The sequence below is a fragment of the Myxine glutinosa genome, unplaced genomic scaffold, assembly GCF_964187855.1.
Source record: "Myxine glutinosa unplaced genomic scaffold, kmMyxGlut1.1 SCAFFOLD_319, whole genome shotgun sequence".
NCBI classification, from domain to species: Eukaryota; Metazoa; Chordata; class Myxini; order Myxiniformes; family Myxinidae; genus Myxine; species Myxine glutinosa.
The window spans coordinates 116,688-136,920 of NW_027616438.1; the positions used below are offsets into that span (position 1 = coordinate 116,688).

The 20,233-nt window shown below is 37.8% G+C and overlaps 1 protein-coding gene across 1 annotated transcript; it reads left to right on the forward strand.

The window, feature by feature from the left end:
• Positions 1-16,052: 16,052 nt before the first annotated feature.
• Positions 16,053-17,573, forward strand: LOC144888961 (uncharacterized; the record flags this gene model as incomplete). The annotated part of the gene is made up of 2 exons (XM_078768742.1): positions 16,053-16,270; positions 16,428-17,573. Coding segments are annotated over 2 exons (1,364 nt in total), but the record flags the coding sequence as incomplete, so codon positions are not given.
• Between the last annotated feature and the right edge of the window lie 2,660 nt (positions 17,574-20,233).

Consider the following 20,233-nt stretch of genomic DNA (forward strand, 5'->3'; position numbering starts at 1 on the left):
CACTTTTCACACTTGTGTTAGTGTTGAAAAACCACTTTCGCAATTGTGTTAGTGTTGAAAAACCACTTTTCGTACTTGTGTTGGTGCAGGAAACCACTTTTGCACTTGTATTAGTGTGGAAAAAACACTTTTTGCACTTGTGATAGTGTTGAAAAACCACTTTTTGCACTTGTGTTAGTGTTGAAAAACCACTTTTCACACTTGTGTTGGTGCAGGAAACCACTTTTGCACTTGTATTAGTGTGGAACAAACACTTTTTGCACTTGTGATAGTGTTGAAAAACCACTTTTCGCACTTGTGTTAGTGTTGAAAAACCACTTTTCGCACTTGTGTTAGTGTTGAAAAACCACTTTTCGCACTTGTGTTAGTGTTGAAAAACCACTTTTCGCACTTGTGTTAGTGTTGAAAAACCACTTTTCGCACTTGTGTTGGTGCAGGAAACCAATTTTGCACTTGTATTAGTGTGGAAAAACCACTTTTCGCACTTGTGTTAGTGTTGAAAAACCACTTTTCGCACTTGTATTAGTGTGGAAAAACCACTTTTCGCACTTGTGATAGTGTTGAAAAACCACTTTTCGCACTTGTGTTAGTGTTGAAAAACCACTTTTGCACTTGTGTTGGTGCAGGAAACCACTTTTGCACTTGTATTAGTGTGGAAAAACCACTTTTCGCACTTGTGATAGTGTTGAAAAACCACTTTTCGCACTTGTGTTAGTGTTGAAAAACCACTTTTCGCACTTGTGTTGGTGCAGGAAACCACTTTTCGCACTTGTATTAGTGTGGAAAAATCACTTTTGGCACTTGTGTTAGTGTTGAAAAACCATTTTTCGCACTTGTGTTAGTGTTGAAAAACCACTTTTCGCACTTGTGTTAGTGTTGAAAAACCACTTTTTGCACCTGTGTTGGTGCAGGAAACCACTTTTGCACTTCTATTAGTGTGGAAAAAACACTTTTCGCACTTGTGTTAGTGTTGAAAAACCACTTTTCGCAGTTGTGTTAGTGTTGAAAAACCACTTTTACACTTGTGTTGGTGCAGGAAACCACTTTTGCACTTGTATTAGTGTTGAAAAAACACTTTTTGCACTTGTGATAGTGTTGAAAAACCACTTTTCGCACTTGTGTTAGTGTTGAAAAACCACTTTTCGCACTTGTGTTAGTGTTGAAAAACCACTTTTCGCACTTGTGTTAGTGTTGAAAAACCACTTTTCGCACTTGTGTTAGTGTTGAAAAACCACTTTTCGCACTTGTGTTGGTGCAGGAAACCAATTTTGCACTTGTATTAGTGTGGAAAAACCACTTTTTGCACTTGTGTTAGTGTTGAAAAACCACTTTTCGCACTTGTATTGGTGTGGAAAAACCACTTTTCGCACTTGTGTTAGTGTTGAAAAACCACTTTTCGCACTTGTGTTAGTGTTGAAAAACCACTTTTCGCACTTGTGTTGGTGCAGGAAACCACTTTTGCACTTGTATTAGTGTGGAAAAAACACTTTTTGCACTTGTGATAGTGTTGAAAAACCACTTTTCGCACTTGTGTTAGTGTTGAAAAACCACTTTTCACACTTGTGTTAGTGTTGAAAAACCACTTTTGCAATTGTGTTAGTGTTGAAAAACCACTTTTCGTACTTGTGTTGGTGCAGGAAACCACTTTTGCACTTGTATTAGTGTGGAAAAAACACTTTTTGCACTTGTGATAGTGTTGAAAAACCACTTTTTGCACTTGTGTTAGTGTTGAAAAACCACTTTTCACACTTGTGTTGGTGCAGGAAACCACTTTTGCACTTGTATTAGTGTGGAACAAACACTTTTTGCACTTGTGATAGTGTTGAAAAACCACTTTTCGCACTTGTGTTAGTGTTGAAAAACCACTTTTCGCACTTGTGTTAGTGTTGAAAAACCACTTTTCGCACTTGTGTTAGTGTTGAAAAACCACTTTTCGCACTTGTGTTAGTGTTGAAAAACCACTTTTCGCACTTGTGTTGGTGCAGGAAACCAATTTTGCACTTGTATTAGTGTGGAAAAACCACTTTTCGCACTTGTGTTAGTGTTGAAAAACCACTTTTCGCACTTGTATTAGTGTGGAAAAACCACTTTTCGCACTTGTGATAGTGTTGAAAAACCACTTTTCGCACTTGTGTTAGTGTTGAAAAACCACTTTTGCACTTGTGTTGGTGCAGGAAACCACTTTTGCACTTGTATTAGTGTGGAAAAACCACTTTTCGCACTTGTGATAGTGTTGAAAAACCACTTTTCGCACTTGTGTTAGTGTTGAAAAACCACTTTTCGCACTTGTGTTGGTGCAGGAAACCACTTTTCGCACTTGTATTAGTGTGGAAAAATCACTTTTGGCACTTGTGTTAGTGTTGAAAAACCATTTTTCGCACTTGTGTTAGTGTTGAAAAACCACTTTTCGCACTTGTGTTAGTGTTGAAAAACCACTTTTTGCACCTGTGTTGGTGCAGGAAACCACTTTTGCACTTCTATTAGTGTGGAAAAAACACTTTTCGCACTTGTGTTAGTGTTGAAAAACCACTTTTCGCAGTTGTGTTAGTGTTGAAAAACCACTTTTACACTTGTGTTGGTGCAGGAAACCACTTTTGCACTTGTATTAGTGTGGAAAAAACACTTTTTGCACTTTTGATAGTGATGAAAAACCACTTTTCGCACTTGTGTTAGTGTTGAAAAACCACTTTTCGCACTTGTGTTGGTGCAGGCAACCACTTTTGCACTTGTATTAGTGTTGAAAAACCACTTTTCGCACTTGTGTTTGTGTTGAAAAACCACTTTTCGCACTTGTGTTGGTGCAGGAAACCACTTTTGCACTTGTATTCGTGTGGAAAAAACACTTTTTGCACTTGTGATAGTGTTGAAAAACCACTTTTCGCACTTGTGTTGGTGTTGAAAAACCACTTTTCGCACATGTGTTGGTGCAGGAAACCACTTTTGCACTTGTATTAGTGTGGAAAAACCACTTTTTGCACTTGTGTTAGTGTTGAAAAACCACTTTCCGCACTTGTGTTAGTGTTGAAAAACCACTTTTTGCACTTGTGTTAGTGTTGAAAAACCACTTTTCGCACTTGTGTTAGTGTTGAAAAACCACTTTTCGCACTTCTGTTAGTGTTGAAAAACCACCTTTCGCACTTGTATTGGTGCAGGAAACCACTTTTGCACTTGTATTAGTGTGGAAAAACACTTTTTGCACTTGTGATAGTGTTGAAAAACCACTTTTCGCACTTGTGTTGGTGCAGGAAACCACTTTTGCACTTGTATTAGTGTGGAAAAACCACTTTTTGCACTTGTGATAGTGTTGAAAAACCACTTTTCGCACTTCTGTTAGTGTTGAAAAACCACCTTTCGCACTTGTATTGGTGCAGGAAACCACTTTTGCACTTGTATTAGTGTGGAAAAACACTTTTTGCACTTGTGATAGTGTTGAAAAATCACTTTTCGCACTTGTGTTAGTGTTGAAAAACCACTTTTCGCACTTGTGTTGGTGCAGGAAACCACTTTTGCACTTATATTAGTGTGGAAAAACCACTTTTCGCACTTGTGATAGTGTTGAAAAACTACTTTTCGCACTTGTGTTGGTGCAGGAAACCACTTTTGCACTTGTATTAGTGTTGAAAAAACACTTTTTGCACTTGTGATAGTGTTGAAAAACCACTTTTCGCACTTGTGTTAGTGTTGAAAAACCACTTTTCGCACTTGTGTTAGTGTTGAAAAACCACTTTTCGCACTTGTGTTAGTGTTGAAAAACCACTTTTCGCACTTGTGTTAGTGTTGAAAAACCACTTTTCGCACTTGTGTTGGTGCAGGAAACCAATTTTGCACTTGTATTAGTGTGGAAAAACCACTTTTTGCACTTGTGTTAGTGTTGAAAAACCACTTTTCGCACTTGTATTGGTGTGGAAAAACCACTTTTCGCACTTGTGTTAGTGTTGAAAAACCACTTTTCGCACTTGTGTTAGTGTTGAAAAACCACTTTTCGCACTTGTGTTGGTGCAGGAAACCACTTTTGCACTTGTATTAGTGTGGAAAAAACACTTTTTGCACTTGTGATAGTGTTGAAAAACCACTTTTCGCACTTGTGTTAGTGTTGAAAAACCACTTTTCACACTTGTGTTAGTGTTGAAAAACCACTTTCGCAATTGTGTTAGTGTTGAAAAACCACTTTTCGTACTTGTGTTGGTGCAGGAAACCACTTTTGCACTTGTATTAGTGTGGAAAAAACACTTTTTGCACTTGTGATAGTGTTGAAAAACCACTTTTTGCACTTGTGTTAGTGTTGAAAAACCACTTTTCACACTTGTGTTGGTGCAGGAAACCACTTTTGCACTTGTATTAGTGTGGAACAAACACTTTTTGCACTTGTGATAGTGTTGAAAAACCACTTTTCGCACTTGTGTTAGTGTTGAAAAACCACTTTTCGCACTTGTGTTAGTGTTGAAAAACCACTTTTCGCACTTGTGTTAGTGTTGAAAAACCACTTTTCGCACTTGTGTTAGTGTTGAAAAACCACTTTTCGCACTTGTGTTGGTGCAGGAAACCAATTTTGCACTTGTATTAGTGTGGAAAAACCACTTTTCGCACTTGTGTTAGTGTTGAAAAACCACTTTTCGCACTTGTATTAGTGTGGAAAAACCACTTTTCGCACTTGTGATAGTGTTGAAAAACCACTTTTCGCACTTGTGTTAGTGTTGAAAAACCACTTTTGCACTTGTGTTGGTGCAGGAAACCACTTTTGCACTTGTATTAGTGTGGAAAAACCACTTTTCGCACTTGTGATAGTGTTGAAAAACCACTTTTCGCACTTGTGTTAGTGTTGAAAAACCACTTTTCGCACTTGTGTTGGTGCAGGAAACCACTTTTCGCACTTGTATTAGTGTGGAAAAATCACTTTTGGCACTTGTGTTAGTGTTGAAAAACCATTTTTCGCACTTGTGTTAGTGTTGAAAAACCACTTTTCGCACTTGTGTTAGTGTTGAAAAACCACTTTTTGCACCTGTGTTGGTGCAGGAAACCACTTTTGCACTTCTATTAGTGTGGAAAAAACACTTTTCGCACTTGTGTTAGTGTTGAAAAACCACTTTTCGCAGTTGTGTTAGTGTTGAAAAACCACTTTTACACTTGTGTTGGTGCAGGAAACCACTTTTGCACTTGTATTAGTGTTGAAAAAACACTTTTTGCACTTGTGATAGTGTTGAAAAACCACTTTTCGCACTTGTGTTAGTGTTGAAAAACCACTTTTCGCACTTGTGTTAGTGTTGAAAAACCACTTTTCGCACTTGTGTTAGTGTTGAAAAACCACTTTTCGCACTTGTGTTAGTGTTGAAAAACCACTTTTCGCACTTGTGTTGGTGCAGGAAACCAATTTTGCACTTGTATTAGTGTGGAAAAACCACTTTTTGCACTTGTGTTAGTGTTGAAAAACCACTTTTCGCACTTGTATTGGTGTGGAAAAACCACTTTTCGCACTTGTGTTAGTGTTGAAAAACCACTTTTCGCACTTGTGTTAGTGTTGAAAAACCACTTTTCGCACTTGTGTTGGTGCAGGAAACCACTTTTGCACTTGTATTAGTGTGGAAAAAACACTTTTTGCACTTGTGATAGTGTTGAAAAACCACTTTTCGCACTTGTGTTAGTGTTGAAAAACCACTTTTCACACTTGTGTTAGTGTTGAAAAACCACTTTCGCAATTGTGTTAGTGTTGAAAAACCACTTTTCGTACTTGTGTTGGTGCAGGAAACCACTTTTGCACTTGTATTAGTGTGGAAAAAACACTTTTTGCACTTGTGATAGTGTTGAAAAACCACTTTTTGCACTTGTGTTAGTGTTGAAAAACCACTTTTCACACTTGTGTTGGTGCAGGAAACCACTTTTGCACTTGTATTAGTGTGGAACAAACACTTTTTGCACTTGTGATAGTGTTGAAAAACCACTTTTCGCACTTGTGTTAGTGTTGAAAAACCACTTTTCGCACTTGTGTTAGTGTTGAAAAACCACTTTTCGCACTTGTGTTAGTGTTGAAAAACCACTTTTCGCACTTGTGTTAGTGTTGAAAAACCACTTTTCGCACTTGTGTTGGTGCAGGAAACCAATTTTGCACTTGTATTAGTGTGGAAAAACCACTTTTCGCACTTGTGTTAGTGTTGAAAAACCACTTTTCGCACTTGTATTAGTGTGGAAAAACCACTTTTCGCACTTGTGATAGTGTTGAAAAACCACTTTTCGCACTTGTGTTAGTGTTGAAAAACCACTTTTGCACTTGTGTTGGTGCAGGAAACCACTTTTGCACTTGTATTAGTGTGGAAAAACCACTTTTCGCACTTGTGATAGTGTTGAAAAACCACTTTTCGCACTTGTGTTAGTGTTGAAAAACCACTTTTCGCACTTGTGTTGGTGCAGGAAACCACTTTTCGCACTTGTATTAGTGTGGAAAAATCACTTTTGGCACTTGTGTTAGTGTTGAAAAACCATTTTTCGCACTTGTGTTAGTGTTGAAAAACCACTTTTCGCACTTGTGTTAGTGTTGAAAAACCACTTTTTGCACCTGTGTTGGTGCAGGAAACCACTTTTGCACTTCTATTAGTGTGGAAAAAACACTTTTCGCACTTGTGTTAGTGTTGAAAAACCACTTTTCGCAGTTGTGTTAGTGTTGAAAAACCACTTTTACACTTGTGTTGGTGCAGGAAACCACTTTTGCACTTGTATTAGTGTGGAAAAAACACTTTTTGCACTTTTGATAGTGATGAAAAACCACTTTTCGCACTTGTGTTAGTGTTGAAAAACCACTTTTCGCACTTGTGTTGGTGCAGGCAACCACTTTTGCACTTGTATTAGTGTTGAAAAACCACTTTTCGCACTTGTGTTTGTGTTGAAAAACCACTTTTCGCACTTGTGTTGGTGCAGGAAACCACTTTTGCACTTGTATTCGTGTGGAAAAAACACTTTTTGCACTTGTGATAGTGTTGAAAAACCACTTTTCGCACTTGTGTTGGTGTTGAAAAACCACTTTTCGCACATGTGTTGGTGCAGGAAACCACTTTTGCACTTGTATTAGTGTGGAAAAAACACTTTTTGCACTTGTGATAGTGTTGAAAAACCACTTTTTGCACTTGTGTTAGTGTTGAAAAACCACTTTTCACACTTGTGTTGGTGCAGGAAACCACTTTTGCACTTGTATTAGTGTGGAACAAACACTTTTTGCACTTGTGATAGTGTTGAAAAACCACTTTTCGCACTTGTGTTAGTGTTGAAAAACCACTTTTCGCACTTGTGTTAGTGTTGAAAAACCACTTTTCGCACTTGTGTTAGTGTTGAAAAACCACTTTTCGCACTTGTGTTAGTGTTGAAAAACCACTTTTCGCACTTGTGTTGGTGCAGGAAACCAATTTTGCACTTGTATTAGTGTGGAAAAACCACTTTTCGCACTTGTGTTAGTGTTGAAAAACCACTTTTCGCACTTGTATTAGTGTGGAAAAACCACTTTTCGCACTTGTGATAGTGTTGAAAAACCACTTTTCGCACTTGTGTTAGTGTTGAAAAACCACTTTTGCACTTGTGTTGGTGCAGGAAACCACTTTTGCACTTGTATTAGTGTGGAAAAACCACTTTTCGCACTTGTGATAGTGTTGAAAAACCACTTTTCGCACTTGTGTTAGTGTTGAAAAACCACTTTTCGCACTTGTGTTGGTGCAGGAAACCACTTTTCGCACTTGTATTAGTGTGGAAAAATCACTTTTGGCACTTGTGTTAGTGTTGAAAAACCATTTTTCGCACTTGTGTTAGTGTTGAAAAACCACTTTTCGCACTTGTGTTAGTGTTGAAAAACCACTTTTTGCACCTGTGTTGGTGCAGGAAACAACTTTTGCACTTCTATTAGTGTGGAAAAAACACTTTTCGCACTTGTGTTAGTGTTGAAAAACCACTTTTCGCAGTTGTGTTAGTGTTGAAAAACCACTTTTACACTTGTGTTGGTGCAGGAAACCACTTTTGCACTTGTATTAGTGTGGAAAAAACACTTTTTGCACTTTTGATAGTGATGAAAAACCACTTTTCGCACTTGTGTTAGTGTTGAAAAACCACTTTTCGCACTTGTGTTGGTGCAGGAAACCACTTTTGCACTTGTATTAGTGTTGAAAAACCACTTTTCGCACTTGTGTTTGTGTTGAAAAACCACTTTTCGCACTTGTGTTGGTGCAGGAAACCACTTTTGCACTTGTATTCGTGTGGAAAAAACACTTTTTGCACTTGTGATAGTGTTGAAAAACCACTTTTCGCACTTGTGTTGGTGTTGAAAAACCACTTTTCGCACATGTGTTGGTGCAGGAAACCACTTTTGCACTTGTATTAGTGTGGAAAAACCACTTTTTGCACTTGTGTTAGTGTTGAAAATCCACTTTCCGCACTTGTGTTAGTGTTGAAAAACCACTTTTTGCACTTGTGTTAGTGTTGAAAAACCACTTTTCGCACTTGTGTTAGTGTTGAAAAACCACTTTTCGCACTTCTGTTAGTGTTGAAAAACCACCTTTCGCACTTGTATTGGTGCAGGAAACCACTTTTGCACTTGTATTAGTGTGGAAAAACACTTTTTGTACTTGTGATAGTGTTGAAAAACCACTTTTCGCACTTGTGTTGGTGCAGGAAACCACTTTTGCACTTGTATTAGTGTGGAAAAACCACTTTTTGCACTTGTGATAGTGTTGAAAAACCACTTTTCGCACTTCTGTTAGTGTTGAAAAATCACCTTTCGCACTTGTATTGGTGCAGGAAACCACTTTTGCACTTGTATTAGTGTGGAAAAACACTTTTTGCACTTGTGATAGTGTTGAAAAATCACTTTTCGCACTTGTGTTAGTGTTGAAAAACCACTTTTCGCACTTGTGTTGGTGCAGGAAACCACTTTTGCACTTGTATTAGTGTGGATAAAACCACTTTTCGCACTTGTGTTAGTGTTGAAAAACCACTTTTCGCACTTGTGTTAGTGTTGAAAAACCACTTTTCGCACTTGTGTTGGTGCAGGAAACCACTTTTGCACTTATATTAGTGTGGAAAAACCACTTTTCGCACTTGTGATAGTGTTGAAAAACTACTTTTCGCACTTGTGTTGGTGCAGGAAACCACTTTTGCACTTGTATTAGTGTTGAAAAAACACTTTTTGCACTTGTGAAAGTGTTGAAAAACCACTTTTCGCACTTGTGTTAGTGTTGAAAAACCACTTTTCGCACTTGTGTTAGTGTTGAAAAACCACTTTTCGCACTTGTGTTAGTGTTGAAAAACCACTTTTCGCACTTGTGTTAGTGTTGAAAAACCACTTTTCGCACTTGTGTTGGTGCAGGAAACCAATTTTGCACTTATATTAGTGTGGAAAAACCACTTTTTGCACTTGTGTTAGTGTTGAAAAACCACTTTTCGCACTTGTATTGGTGTGGAAAAACCACTTTTCGCACTTGTGTTAGTGTTGAAAAACCACTTTTCGCACTTGTGTTAGTGTTGAAAAACCACTTTTCGCACTTGTGTTGGTGCAGGAAACCACTTTTGCACTTGTACTAGTGTGGAAAAACCACTTTTCGCACTTGTGTTAGTGTTGAAAAACCACTTTTCGCACTTGTGATAGTGTTGAAAAACCACTTTTCACACTTGTGTTAGTGTTGAAAAACCACTTTCGCACTTGTGTTAGTGTTGAAAAACCACTTTTCGTACTTGTGTTGGTGCAGGAAACCACTTTTGCACTTGTATTAGTGTGGAAAAACCACTTTTCGCACTTGTGTTTGTGTTGAAAAACCACTTTTCGCACTTGTGTTGGTGCAGGAAACCACTTTTGCACTTGTATTCGTGTGGAAAAAACACTTTTTGCACTTGTGATAGTGTTGAAAAACCACTTTTCGCACTTGTGTTGGTGTTGAAAAACCACTTTTCGCACATGTGTTGGTGCAGGAAACCACTTTTGCACTTGTATTAGTGTGGAAAAACCACTTTTTGCACTTGTGTTAGTGTTGAAAAACCACTTTCCGCACTTGTGTTAGTGTTGAAAAACCACTTTTTGCACTTGTGTTAGTGTTGAAAAACCACTTTTCGCACTTGTGTTAGTGTTGAAAAACCACTTTTCGCACTTCTGTTAGTGTTGAAAAACCACCTTTCGCACTTGTATTGGTGCAGGAAACCACATTTGCACTTGTATTAGTGTGGAAAAACACTTTTTGCACTTGTGATAGTGTTGAAAAACCACTTTTCGCACTTGTGTTGGTGCAGGAAACCACTTTTGCACTTGTATTAGTGTGGAAAAACCACTTTTTGCACTTGTGATAGTGTTGAAAAACCACTTTTCGCACTTCTGTTAGTGTTGAAAAACCACCTTTCGCACTTGTATTGGTGCAGGAAACCACTTTTGCACTTGTATTAGTGTGGAAAAACACTTTTTGCACTTGTGATAGTGTTGAAAAATCACTTTTCACACTTGTGTTAGTGTTGAAAAACCACTTTTCGCACTTGTGTTGGTGCAGGAAACCACTTTTGCACTTGTATTAGTGTGGAAAAACCACTTTTCGCACTTGTGTTAGTGTTGAAAAACCACTTTTCGCACTTGTGTTAGTGTTGAAAAACCACTTTTCGCACTTGTGTTGGTGCAGGAAACCACTTTTGCACTTATATTAGTGTGGAAAAACCACTTTTCGCACTTGTGATAGTGTTGAAAAACTACTTTTCGCACTTGTGTTGGTGCAGGAAACCACATTTGCACTTGTATTAGTGTTGAAAAAACACTTTTTGCACTTGTGAAAGTGTTGAAAAACCACTTTTCGCACTTGTGTTAGTGTTGAAAAACCACTTTTCGCACTTGTGTTAGTGTTGAAAAACCACTTTTCGCACTTGTGTTAGTGTTGAAAAAGCACTTTTCGCACTTGTGTTAGTGTTGAAAAACCACTTTTCGCACTTGTGTTGGTGCAGGAAACCAATTTTGCACTTGTATTAGTGTGGAAAAACCACTTTTTGCACTTGTGTTAGTGTTGAAAAACCACTTTTCGCACTTGTATTGGTGTGGAAAAACCACTTTTCGCACTTGTGTTAGTGTTGAAAAACCACTTTTCGCACTTGTGTTAGTGTTGAAAAACCACTTTTCGCACTTGTGTTGGTGCAGGAAACCACTTTTGCACTTGTACTAGTGTGGAAAAACCACTTTTCGCACTTGTGTTAGTGTTGAAAAACCACTTTTCGCACTTGTGATAGTGTTGAAAAACCACTTTTCACACTTGTGTTAGTGTTGAAAAACCACTTTCGCACTTGTGTTAGTGTTGAAAAACCACTTTTCGTACTTGTGTTGGTGCAGGAAACCACTTTTGCACTTGTATTAGTGTGGAAAAAACACTTTTTGCACTTGTGATAGTGTTGAAAAACCACTTTTTGCACTTGTGTTAGTGTTGAAAAACCACTTTTCACACTTGTGTTGGTGCAGGAAACCACTTTTGCACTTGTATTAGTGTGGAACAAACACTTTTTGCACTTGTGATAGTGTTGAAAAACCACTTTTCGCACTTGTGTTAGTGTTGAAAAACCACTTTTCGCACTTGTGTTAGTGTTGAAAAACCACTTTTCGCACTTGTGTTGGTGCAGGAAACCACTTTTGCACTTGTATTAGTGTGGAAAAACCACTTTTCGCACTTGTGTTAGTGTTGAAAAAACACTTTTTGCACTTGTGTTAGTGTTGAAAAACCACTTTTCGCACTTGTGTTGGTGCAGGAAACCACTTTTGCACTTGTATTAGTGTGGAAAAACCACTTTTCGCACTTGTGTTAGTGTTGAAAAATCACTTTTCGCACTTGTGTTAGTGTTGAAAAACCACTTTTCGCACTTGTGTTGGTGCAGGAAACCCCTTTTGCACTTGTATTAATGTGGAAAAAACACTTTTTGCACTTGTGATAGTGTTGAAAAACCACTTTTCGCACTTGTGTTAGTGTTGAAAAACCACTTTTCGCACTTGTGTTGGTGCAGGAAACCACTTTTGCACTTGTATTAGTGTGGAAAAAACACTTTTTGTACTTGTGATAGTGTTGAAAAACCACTTTTCGCACTTGTGTTAGTGTTGAAAAACCACTTTTTGCACTTGTGTTGGTGCAGGAAACCACTTTTGCACTTGTATTAGTGTGTAAAAACCATTTTTCGCACTTGTGTTAGTGTTGAAAAACCACTTTTCGCACTTGTGTTAGTGTTGAAAAACCACTTTTTGCACTTGTGTTGGTGCAGGAAACCACTTTTGCACTTGTATTAGTGTGGAAAAAACACTTTTTGCACTTGTGATAGTGTTGAAAAACCACTTTTCGCACTTGCGTTAGTGTTGAAAAACCACTTTTCGCACTTGTGTTAGTGTTGAAAAACCACTTTTCGCACTTGTGTTGGTGCAGGAAACCACTATTGCACTTGTATTAGTGTTGAAAAAACACTTTTTGCACTTGTGATAGTGTTGAAAAACCACTTTTTGCACTTGTGTTAGTGTTGAAAAACCACTTTTCGCACTTGTGTTAGTGTTGAAAAACCACTTTTCACACTTGTGTTGGTGCAGGAAAACACTTTTGCACTTGTATTAGTGTGGAAAAAACACTTTTTGCACTTGTGATAGTGTTGAAAAACCACTTTTCGCACTTGTGTTAGTGTTGAAAAACCACTTTTCGCACTTGTGTTAGTGTTGAAAAACCACTTTTCGCACTTGTGTTAGTGTTGAAAAACCACTTTTCGCACTTGTGTTGGTGCAGGAAACCAATTTTGCACTTGTATTAGTGTGGAAAAACCACTTTTTGCACTTGTGTTAGTGTTGAAAAACCACTTTTCGCACTTGTATTGGTGTGGAAAAACCACTTTTCGCACTTGTGTTAGTGTTGAAAAACCACTTTTCGCACTTGTGTTAGTGTTGAAAAACCACTTTTCGCACTTGTGTTGGTGCAGGAAACCACTTTTGCACTTGTACTAGTGTGGAAAAACCACTTTTCGCACTTGTGTTAGTGTTGAAAAACCACTTTTCGCACTTGTGATAGTGTTGAAAAACCACTTTTCACACTTGTGTTAGTGTTGAAAAACCACATTCGCACTTGTGTTAGTGTTGAAAAACCACTTTTCGTACTTGTGTTGGTGCAGGAAACCACTTTTGCACTTGTATTAGTGTGGAAAAAACACTTTTTGCACTTGTGATAGTGTTGAAAAACCACTTTTTGCACTTGTGTTAGTGTTGAAAAACCACTTTTCACACTTGTGTTGGTGCAGGAAACCACTTTTGCACTTGTATTAGTGTGGAACAAACACTTTTTGCACTTGTGATAGTGTTGAAAAACCACTTTTCGCACTTGTGTTAGTGTTGAAAAACCACTTTTCGCACTTGTGTTAGTGTTGAAAAACCACTTTTCGCACTTGTGTTGGTGCAGGAAACCACTTTTGCACTTGTATTAGTGTGGAAAAACCACTTTTCGCACTTGTGTTAGTGTTGAAAAAACACTTTTTGCACTTGTGTTAGTGTTGAAAAACCACTTTTCGCACTTGTGTTGGTGCAGGAAACCACTTTTGCACTTGTATTAGTGTGGAAAAACCACTTTTCGCACTTGTGTTAGTGTTGAAAAACCACTTTTCGCACTTGTGTTGGTGTTGAAAAACCACTTTTCGCACATGTGTTGGTGCAGGAAACCACTTTTGCACTTGTATTAGTGTGGAAAAACCACTTTTTGCACTTGTGTTAGTGTTGAAAAACCACTTTTCGCACTTGTGTTGGTGCAGGAAACCACTTTTGCACTTGTATTAGTGTGGAAAAACCACTTTTTGCACTTGTGATAGTGTTGAAAAACCACTTTTCGCACTTCTGTTAGTGTTGAAAAACCACCTTTCGCACTTGTATTGGTGCAGGAAACCACTTTTGCACTTGTATTAGTGTGGAAAAACACTTTTTGCACTTGTGATAGTGTTGAAAAATCACTTTTCGCACTTGTGTTAGTGTTGAAAAACCACTTTTCGCACTTGTGTTGGTGCAGGAAACCACTTTTGCACTTGTATTAGTGTGGAAAAAACACTTTTTGCACTTGTGATAGTGTTGAAAAACCACTTTTCGCACTTGTGTTAGTGTTGAAAAACCACTTTTCACACTTGTGTTAGTGTTGAAAAACCACTTTCGCACTTGTGTTAGTGTTGAAAAACCACTTTTCGTACTTGTGTTGGTGCAGGAAACCACTTTTGCACTTGTAGTAGTGTGGAAAAAACACTTTTTGCACTTGTGATAGTGTTGAAAAACCACTTTTTGCACTTGTGTTAGTGTTGAAAAACCACTTTTCACACTTGTGTTGGTGCAGGAAACCACTTTTGCACTTGTATTAGTGTGGAACAAACACTTTTTGCACTTGTGATAGTGTTGAAAAACCACTTTTCGCACTTGTGTTAGTGTTGAAAAACCACTTTTCGCACTTGTGTTAGTGTTGAAAAACCACTTTTCGCACTTGTGTTAGTGTTGAAAAACCACTTTTCGCACTTGTGTTAGTGTTGAAAAACCACTTTTCGCACTTGTGTTGGTGCAGGAAACCAATTTTGCACTTGTATTAGTGTGGAAAAACCACTTTTCGCACTTGTGTTAGTGTTGAAAAACCACTTTTCGCACTTGTATTAGTGTGGAAAAACCACTTTTCGCACTTGTGATAGTGTTGAAAAACCACTTTTCGCACTTGTGTTAGTGTTGAAAAACCACTTTTGCACTTGTGTTGGTGCAGGAAACCACTTTTGCACTTGTATTAGTGTGGAAAAACCACTTTTCGCACTTGTGATAGTGTTGAAAAACCACTTTTCGCACTTGTGTTAGTGTTGAAAAACCACTTTTCGCACTTGTGTTGGTGCAGGAAACCACTTTTCGCACTTGTATTAGTGTGGAAAAATCACTTTTGGCACTTGTGTTAGTGTTGAAAAACCATTTTTCGCACTTGTGTTAGTGTTGAAAAACCACTTTTCGCACTTGTGTTTGTGTTGAAAAACCACTTTTTGCACCTGTGTTGGTGCAGGAAACCACTTTTGCACTTCTATTAGTGTGGAAAAAACACTTTTCGCACTTGTGTTAGTGTTGAAAAACCACTTTTCGCAGTTGTGTTAGTGTTGAAAAACCACTTTTACACTTGTGTTGGTGCAGGAAACCACTTTTGCACTTGTATTAGTAGTGTAATAATGTTGCTTCTGGGACACCTCCGTTTAACATGGGAAATCCCTATCTAATGTCATTTACCCCCTTGTCTTTTTCAAAAATCATAAACACCTCTATTTCTCCCACCCTCATCTTTATGAACCTTTTGTCTGTAGTACCTATCCTTAATGTTGTTCATTAGACCACTCAAACACTACAAATATTTGTTTTCTCTTATAGACCTATCATCCTTCTTCTACATATCATCTGGCAGATTAATCTTTGGCCCACTCAAACATTGACCCATTCACTTCCATATTAATTCTTTCCCTCCCTCATTGCCCCTAAACACCTATATTTCTCTCACCCTGTTCTTTACGAACCTTCTAACCTTTTGACATGTTATCCTTATTCATTAGACCACTTAAACACCTGTGATCCTTCTGACCTCATGGACCTTTTAACCTTTTACTCTTAATATCATCTGGTGAATATAACCCACTCAAACAACGACCCTACAAATATTTGTTTATGCGTGGGAAATAATTTAATTCTCCTACAACTCTCTTCACCATCTAATATATTAACAAAAAATATGTTTGAGTTTGGTTCTTTATTAAGATATTTTAACTGAGCTAAGATAAAATGGTAAACCTCCCTCAATGTTCTTGCTTGAGCGCCTCCAGTGCCACATACCATTTTTTGGTAAGCTCCGCCCACTTTTTGGTAAACCACGCCCATTTTTTACTAAGCCCTGCCCACTTTTTGTTAAGCCACGCCCACTTTTTACTAAGCCCCGCCCACTTTTGCTAAGCTCCTCCCACTTTTGCTAAGTCCCACCCACTTTATAAACTCTTCAGCATTGTATCATTTCCAGGTAATACATTACATCATTTTCAGGGAATTTCCATCACATCATTTCCAGTTAAGACACGCCCAGGGAATTTCCACAGGAAGACACACCCAGTCCTTATAAAAGGCACCGACCACAGGCTTTTTCAAACACGCTTTCTGCTTCACTTGAGAATGGACTACTATGCCGAAATGGAATGGGATAACTTTGCTATTCCATGGAGTCCTACTACCTGTGTAGAACTCAACCTTCAGATTGATGAACTGGACTCGAACCTCTTATCAATGGAGGTAAGTTTGTTTATTTATTTATTTATTTATTTAATTTTTTTTTTTAAGATGAGACTCGTGTAAGAGTTAACAAAGTTTATTTTAATATTCATAGAGCTTGATTTATACAAATAAAAAATATTGTATTAAATTAATACATTGTTATTTTCTTTCACAGGAAATTGTATCTGAGATACGAAATGAAAATTCTGCTTTTAACACAACTTGGGATGAAGTTATTTTTTTGTTTGAAGACATTTTGAACAACCAAGACCCCCAGAACGAGTTCTACCTTGATGACCCAGCCAAAGAGTTATACCTTGGAGATCCACAAAATCCTGAAAAAGAGTTTTACCATGATGATACTTGTTGTGAGTTATCAAAACAAAACCCACTGAACAAGTTCTACCTTGATGAGCCAGAATACAAGTCATACATTGGAGACCCACAAATTTCTGAAAATTGGGAAAGGAGAGTTCTCCCTGATGGTCCGCAGTTATACTATGTGAGACACATCATAGAAACCCTAAAAAATTGGGCAAGGAGAGTTCTCCCTGATGGTCCGCAGTTATACTATGTGAGACACATCATAGAAACCCTAAAAAATTGGGCAAGGAGAGTTCTCCCTGATGGTCCGCAGTTATACTATGTGAGACACATCATAGAAACCCTAAAAAATTGGGCAAGGAGAGTTCTCCCTGATGGTCCGCAGTTATACTATGTGAGACACATCATAGAAACCCTAAAAAATTGTGAAATGGGAATTCTCCCTGATGGTCCGCAGTTATACTATGTGAGACACATCATAGAAACCCTAAAAAATTGGGAAAGGGAAGTTTTCCCTGATGGTCCGCAGTTATACTATGTGAGACTTATCACGGAAACCCCCAATATTTCTGAAAATTGTGGTTTTACCTTGGGGACTTGGAAAGATGGTTATATTTTTGGAGACTCGGAATGGGGGTTTTGTTTTGATGACTCGGAATGTGATACCTATCTTGGAGGCTCAACAGGAATGTGGTTATACCTTGGGAACTTGGAAAGTTGGTTTTATTTTGGAGACTCTACCTGTGGGGTTCCTCTTGGAGACTCTTTGGATTCTAAAGCAATGAACAATGTTCTTTATTTAATGACGCTTGATTTAAGCAATATCAAGAAAGTTCGAGGAAGAAAATGCTGGAAAATTCTTTCTTCCCATTTCTACTTCTTCAAACTTAAAAGCCTTGAAAGACAGAATTGGAGGAAGAGGAAAAAAAAAAAAAAGAAATACGTATTTAAAAAAGAAGAAAAGAAAGATTATGTTAGGGTTTGGGTGGGATTTTGAATGTGAGGGTTAGGGATGGGGTTGGGTTAGGGTTGGGATTTTGAATGTGAGGGTTAGGGTTGGGGTTGGGTTAGGGATGGGGTTGGGTTAGGGATGGGGTTGGGTTAGGGATGGGTTGGGTTAGGGTTGGGATTTTGAATGTGAGGGTTAGGGTTGGGGTTGGGTTAGGGATGGGATTGGGTTAGGGTTGGGATTTTGAATGTGAGGGTTAGGGATGGGTTGGGTTAGGGATGGGGTTGGGTTAGGGATGGGGTTGGGTTAGGGTTGGGGTTGGGTTAGGGATGGGGTTGGGTTAGGGATGGGGTTGGGTTAGGGATGGGGTTGGGTTAGGGATGGGGTTGGGTTAGGGATGGGGTTGGGTTAGGGATGGGTTGGGTTAGGGATGGGTTTGGGTTAGGGATGGGGTTGGGTTAGGGCTTGGGTTGGGTTAGGGTTTGTATATTATTATGACTCACTCGCACATACACACACACACAAAAGTTAAGCCCCAACTAAAAAGTTGTGGGATTCTGTGTTTGGGGTTCACAGATTTAAAAACGTATCCCCATTATACACACACAAAAGTTAAGCCCCAACTAAAAAGTTGTGGGATTCTGTGTTTGGGGTTCACAGATTTAAAAACGTATCCCCATTATACACACACAAAAGTTAAGCCCCAACTAAAAAGTTGTGGGATTCTGTGTTTGGGGTTCACAGATTAAAAAACGTATCCCCATTATACACACACAAAAGTTAAGCCCCAACTAAAAAGTTGTGGGATTCTGTGTTTGGGGTTCACAGATTTAAAAACGTATCCCCATTATACACACACAAAAGTTAAGCCCCAACTAAAAAGTTGTGGGATTCTGTGTTTGGGGTTCACAGATTTAAAAACGTATCCCCATTATACACACACAAAAGTTAAGCCCCAACTAAAAAGTTGTGGGATTCTGTGTTTGGGGTTCACAGATTTAAAAACGTATCCCCATTACATTTTATTTATTTATTTATTATTTTCAAGGGTATTTCTGCTTACTTGTGTTTTTTGTAATTCTTGTGAGTAAAATGAACCCAAGATTTCTTCTCCATTTAAATCATATAATTTGTAGGTCCAAGGGACTGTATCCATTACATCAATGATTTTAAATAATTCACGAGTCCATTTTTGTGTATAACGTTTCTCAAAATGACTTTTCCATTTGTATATTCTTACAATATCACCAACTTTAAACTTGGGCTTTCTCAAATTAATCTCCTTTTCATATTCTAATTTTGTAAATGTTTCTGATGGTTTTGATTGTGTTGATGAATGAACTGTATTATTGTAATTATCTACAATATCCTGAATTAAATACACCCATTTTTGAGAACCGAGTTGTGTGAATTTTTTATATAATTTCTCTTTTAAAGTACGATTAAAACGCTCAATAACAACTGCCTTTCCTTCATTAAAGGTGCTGTATAATTTAATACCCTTCCCCTTAAGAAATTTCATGAATATTTTGTTATAGAACTCTGTTCCCTCATCAGTCCATAACTTCTTTGGTTTCCTTTTATCCCGATCAAATATTAGCTTAAAGGCTAACATTAAAGTATCACCCCTTTTATTTTTTAAAGGGACAACCCAGGCAAATCTACTCCTCAAATCAATAACGGTTAAAGCATACCTGTATCCCCTGTCATTATTCAATTCAATTAAATCAGCGGACCATATGTGGTCAGTGTATTTAGAATAAACCTTCCTTCTTTTAAACTTTGTGATTATAGGTTTGTGTAATTCTTCAGCCAAAAGCTCCTCAGTCTTGATGGCATCATTAGAGCCTAATAGTTTTTTGAGGAATAACCAAGACCAAGTTTCAATTTAGCATTTATCAAATTTCTCACAATAAACCTATCAACTTTCTCTCTCAACGTTGGATTTTGTATCAAAGACAAATTATACAACATTTCGCTGTCGGCTTTATGTTTTTCAGTCAACGTAGTGGTTTTCCCATAAGCAATATCATGCTTCATACACACTTCGTCAACCCTATTTGTAGGTTTAGACCAAGGTTTAGGATTGTCAGCCTCATCTAATCTTTTATCCAAGTTTGTTCCTGGACCACAGAAAGAATACCCTGGAAGGTGTAATTCCCCTGGAATTCCAGTTGTTGTAAATTTACTTCCTGACAGAAACTTTTGTATGTCTCCTCCTCTTTTAGGAGAGATGAATTGGCACTTTTTAGAGCCACATACTTGACATATTCCTTTTTGATAAACTCTATTATTTTTAGCTTTAACATAAGAGATATTTTTAGATTTAGTTTTCTTTTTACATTTGAGACAATAACTCATATTTATTTATCAGAAAAATTCCGACAGAGTATCAAAACCTTTTTGGTTTTCAACATATACATTTCAATCTTTATTTTTAAAACATAAAGAATCCTAAGGAATGCCTTCACTCTCTCCTCCATTTATTTACAAATAAAAACTAACTAAAGTCAATGACACCAACATCATCAATCACATAATCTTTTCCTTCTTCTTCTTCTTCTTCTTCACCACTTTCTCGTTTAAATCTCCTCCCTGAAATTGAAGACATTGACGTTCTTATTTTTGAAACCATTATCTTCATAAGAGTTGTTAATTCTTTAATTTCCTCTTCGGTGCGTTGAGATTGATTTATTTGCTTTAATACA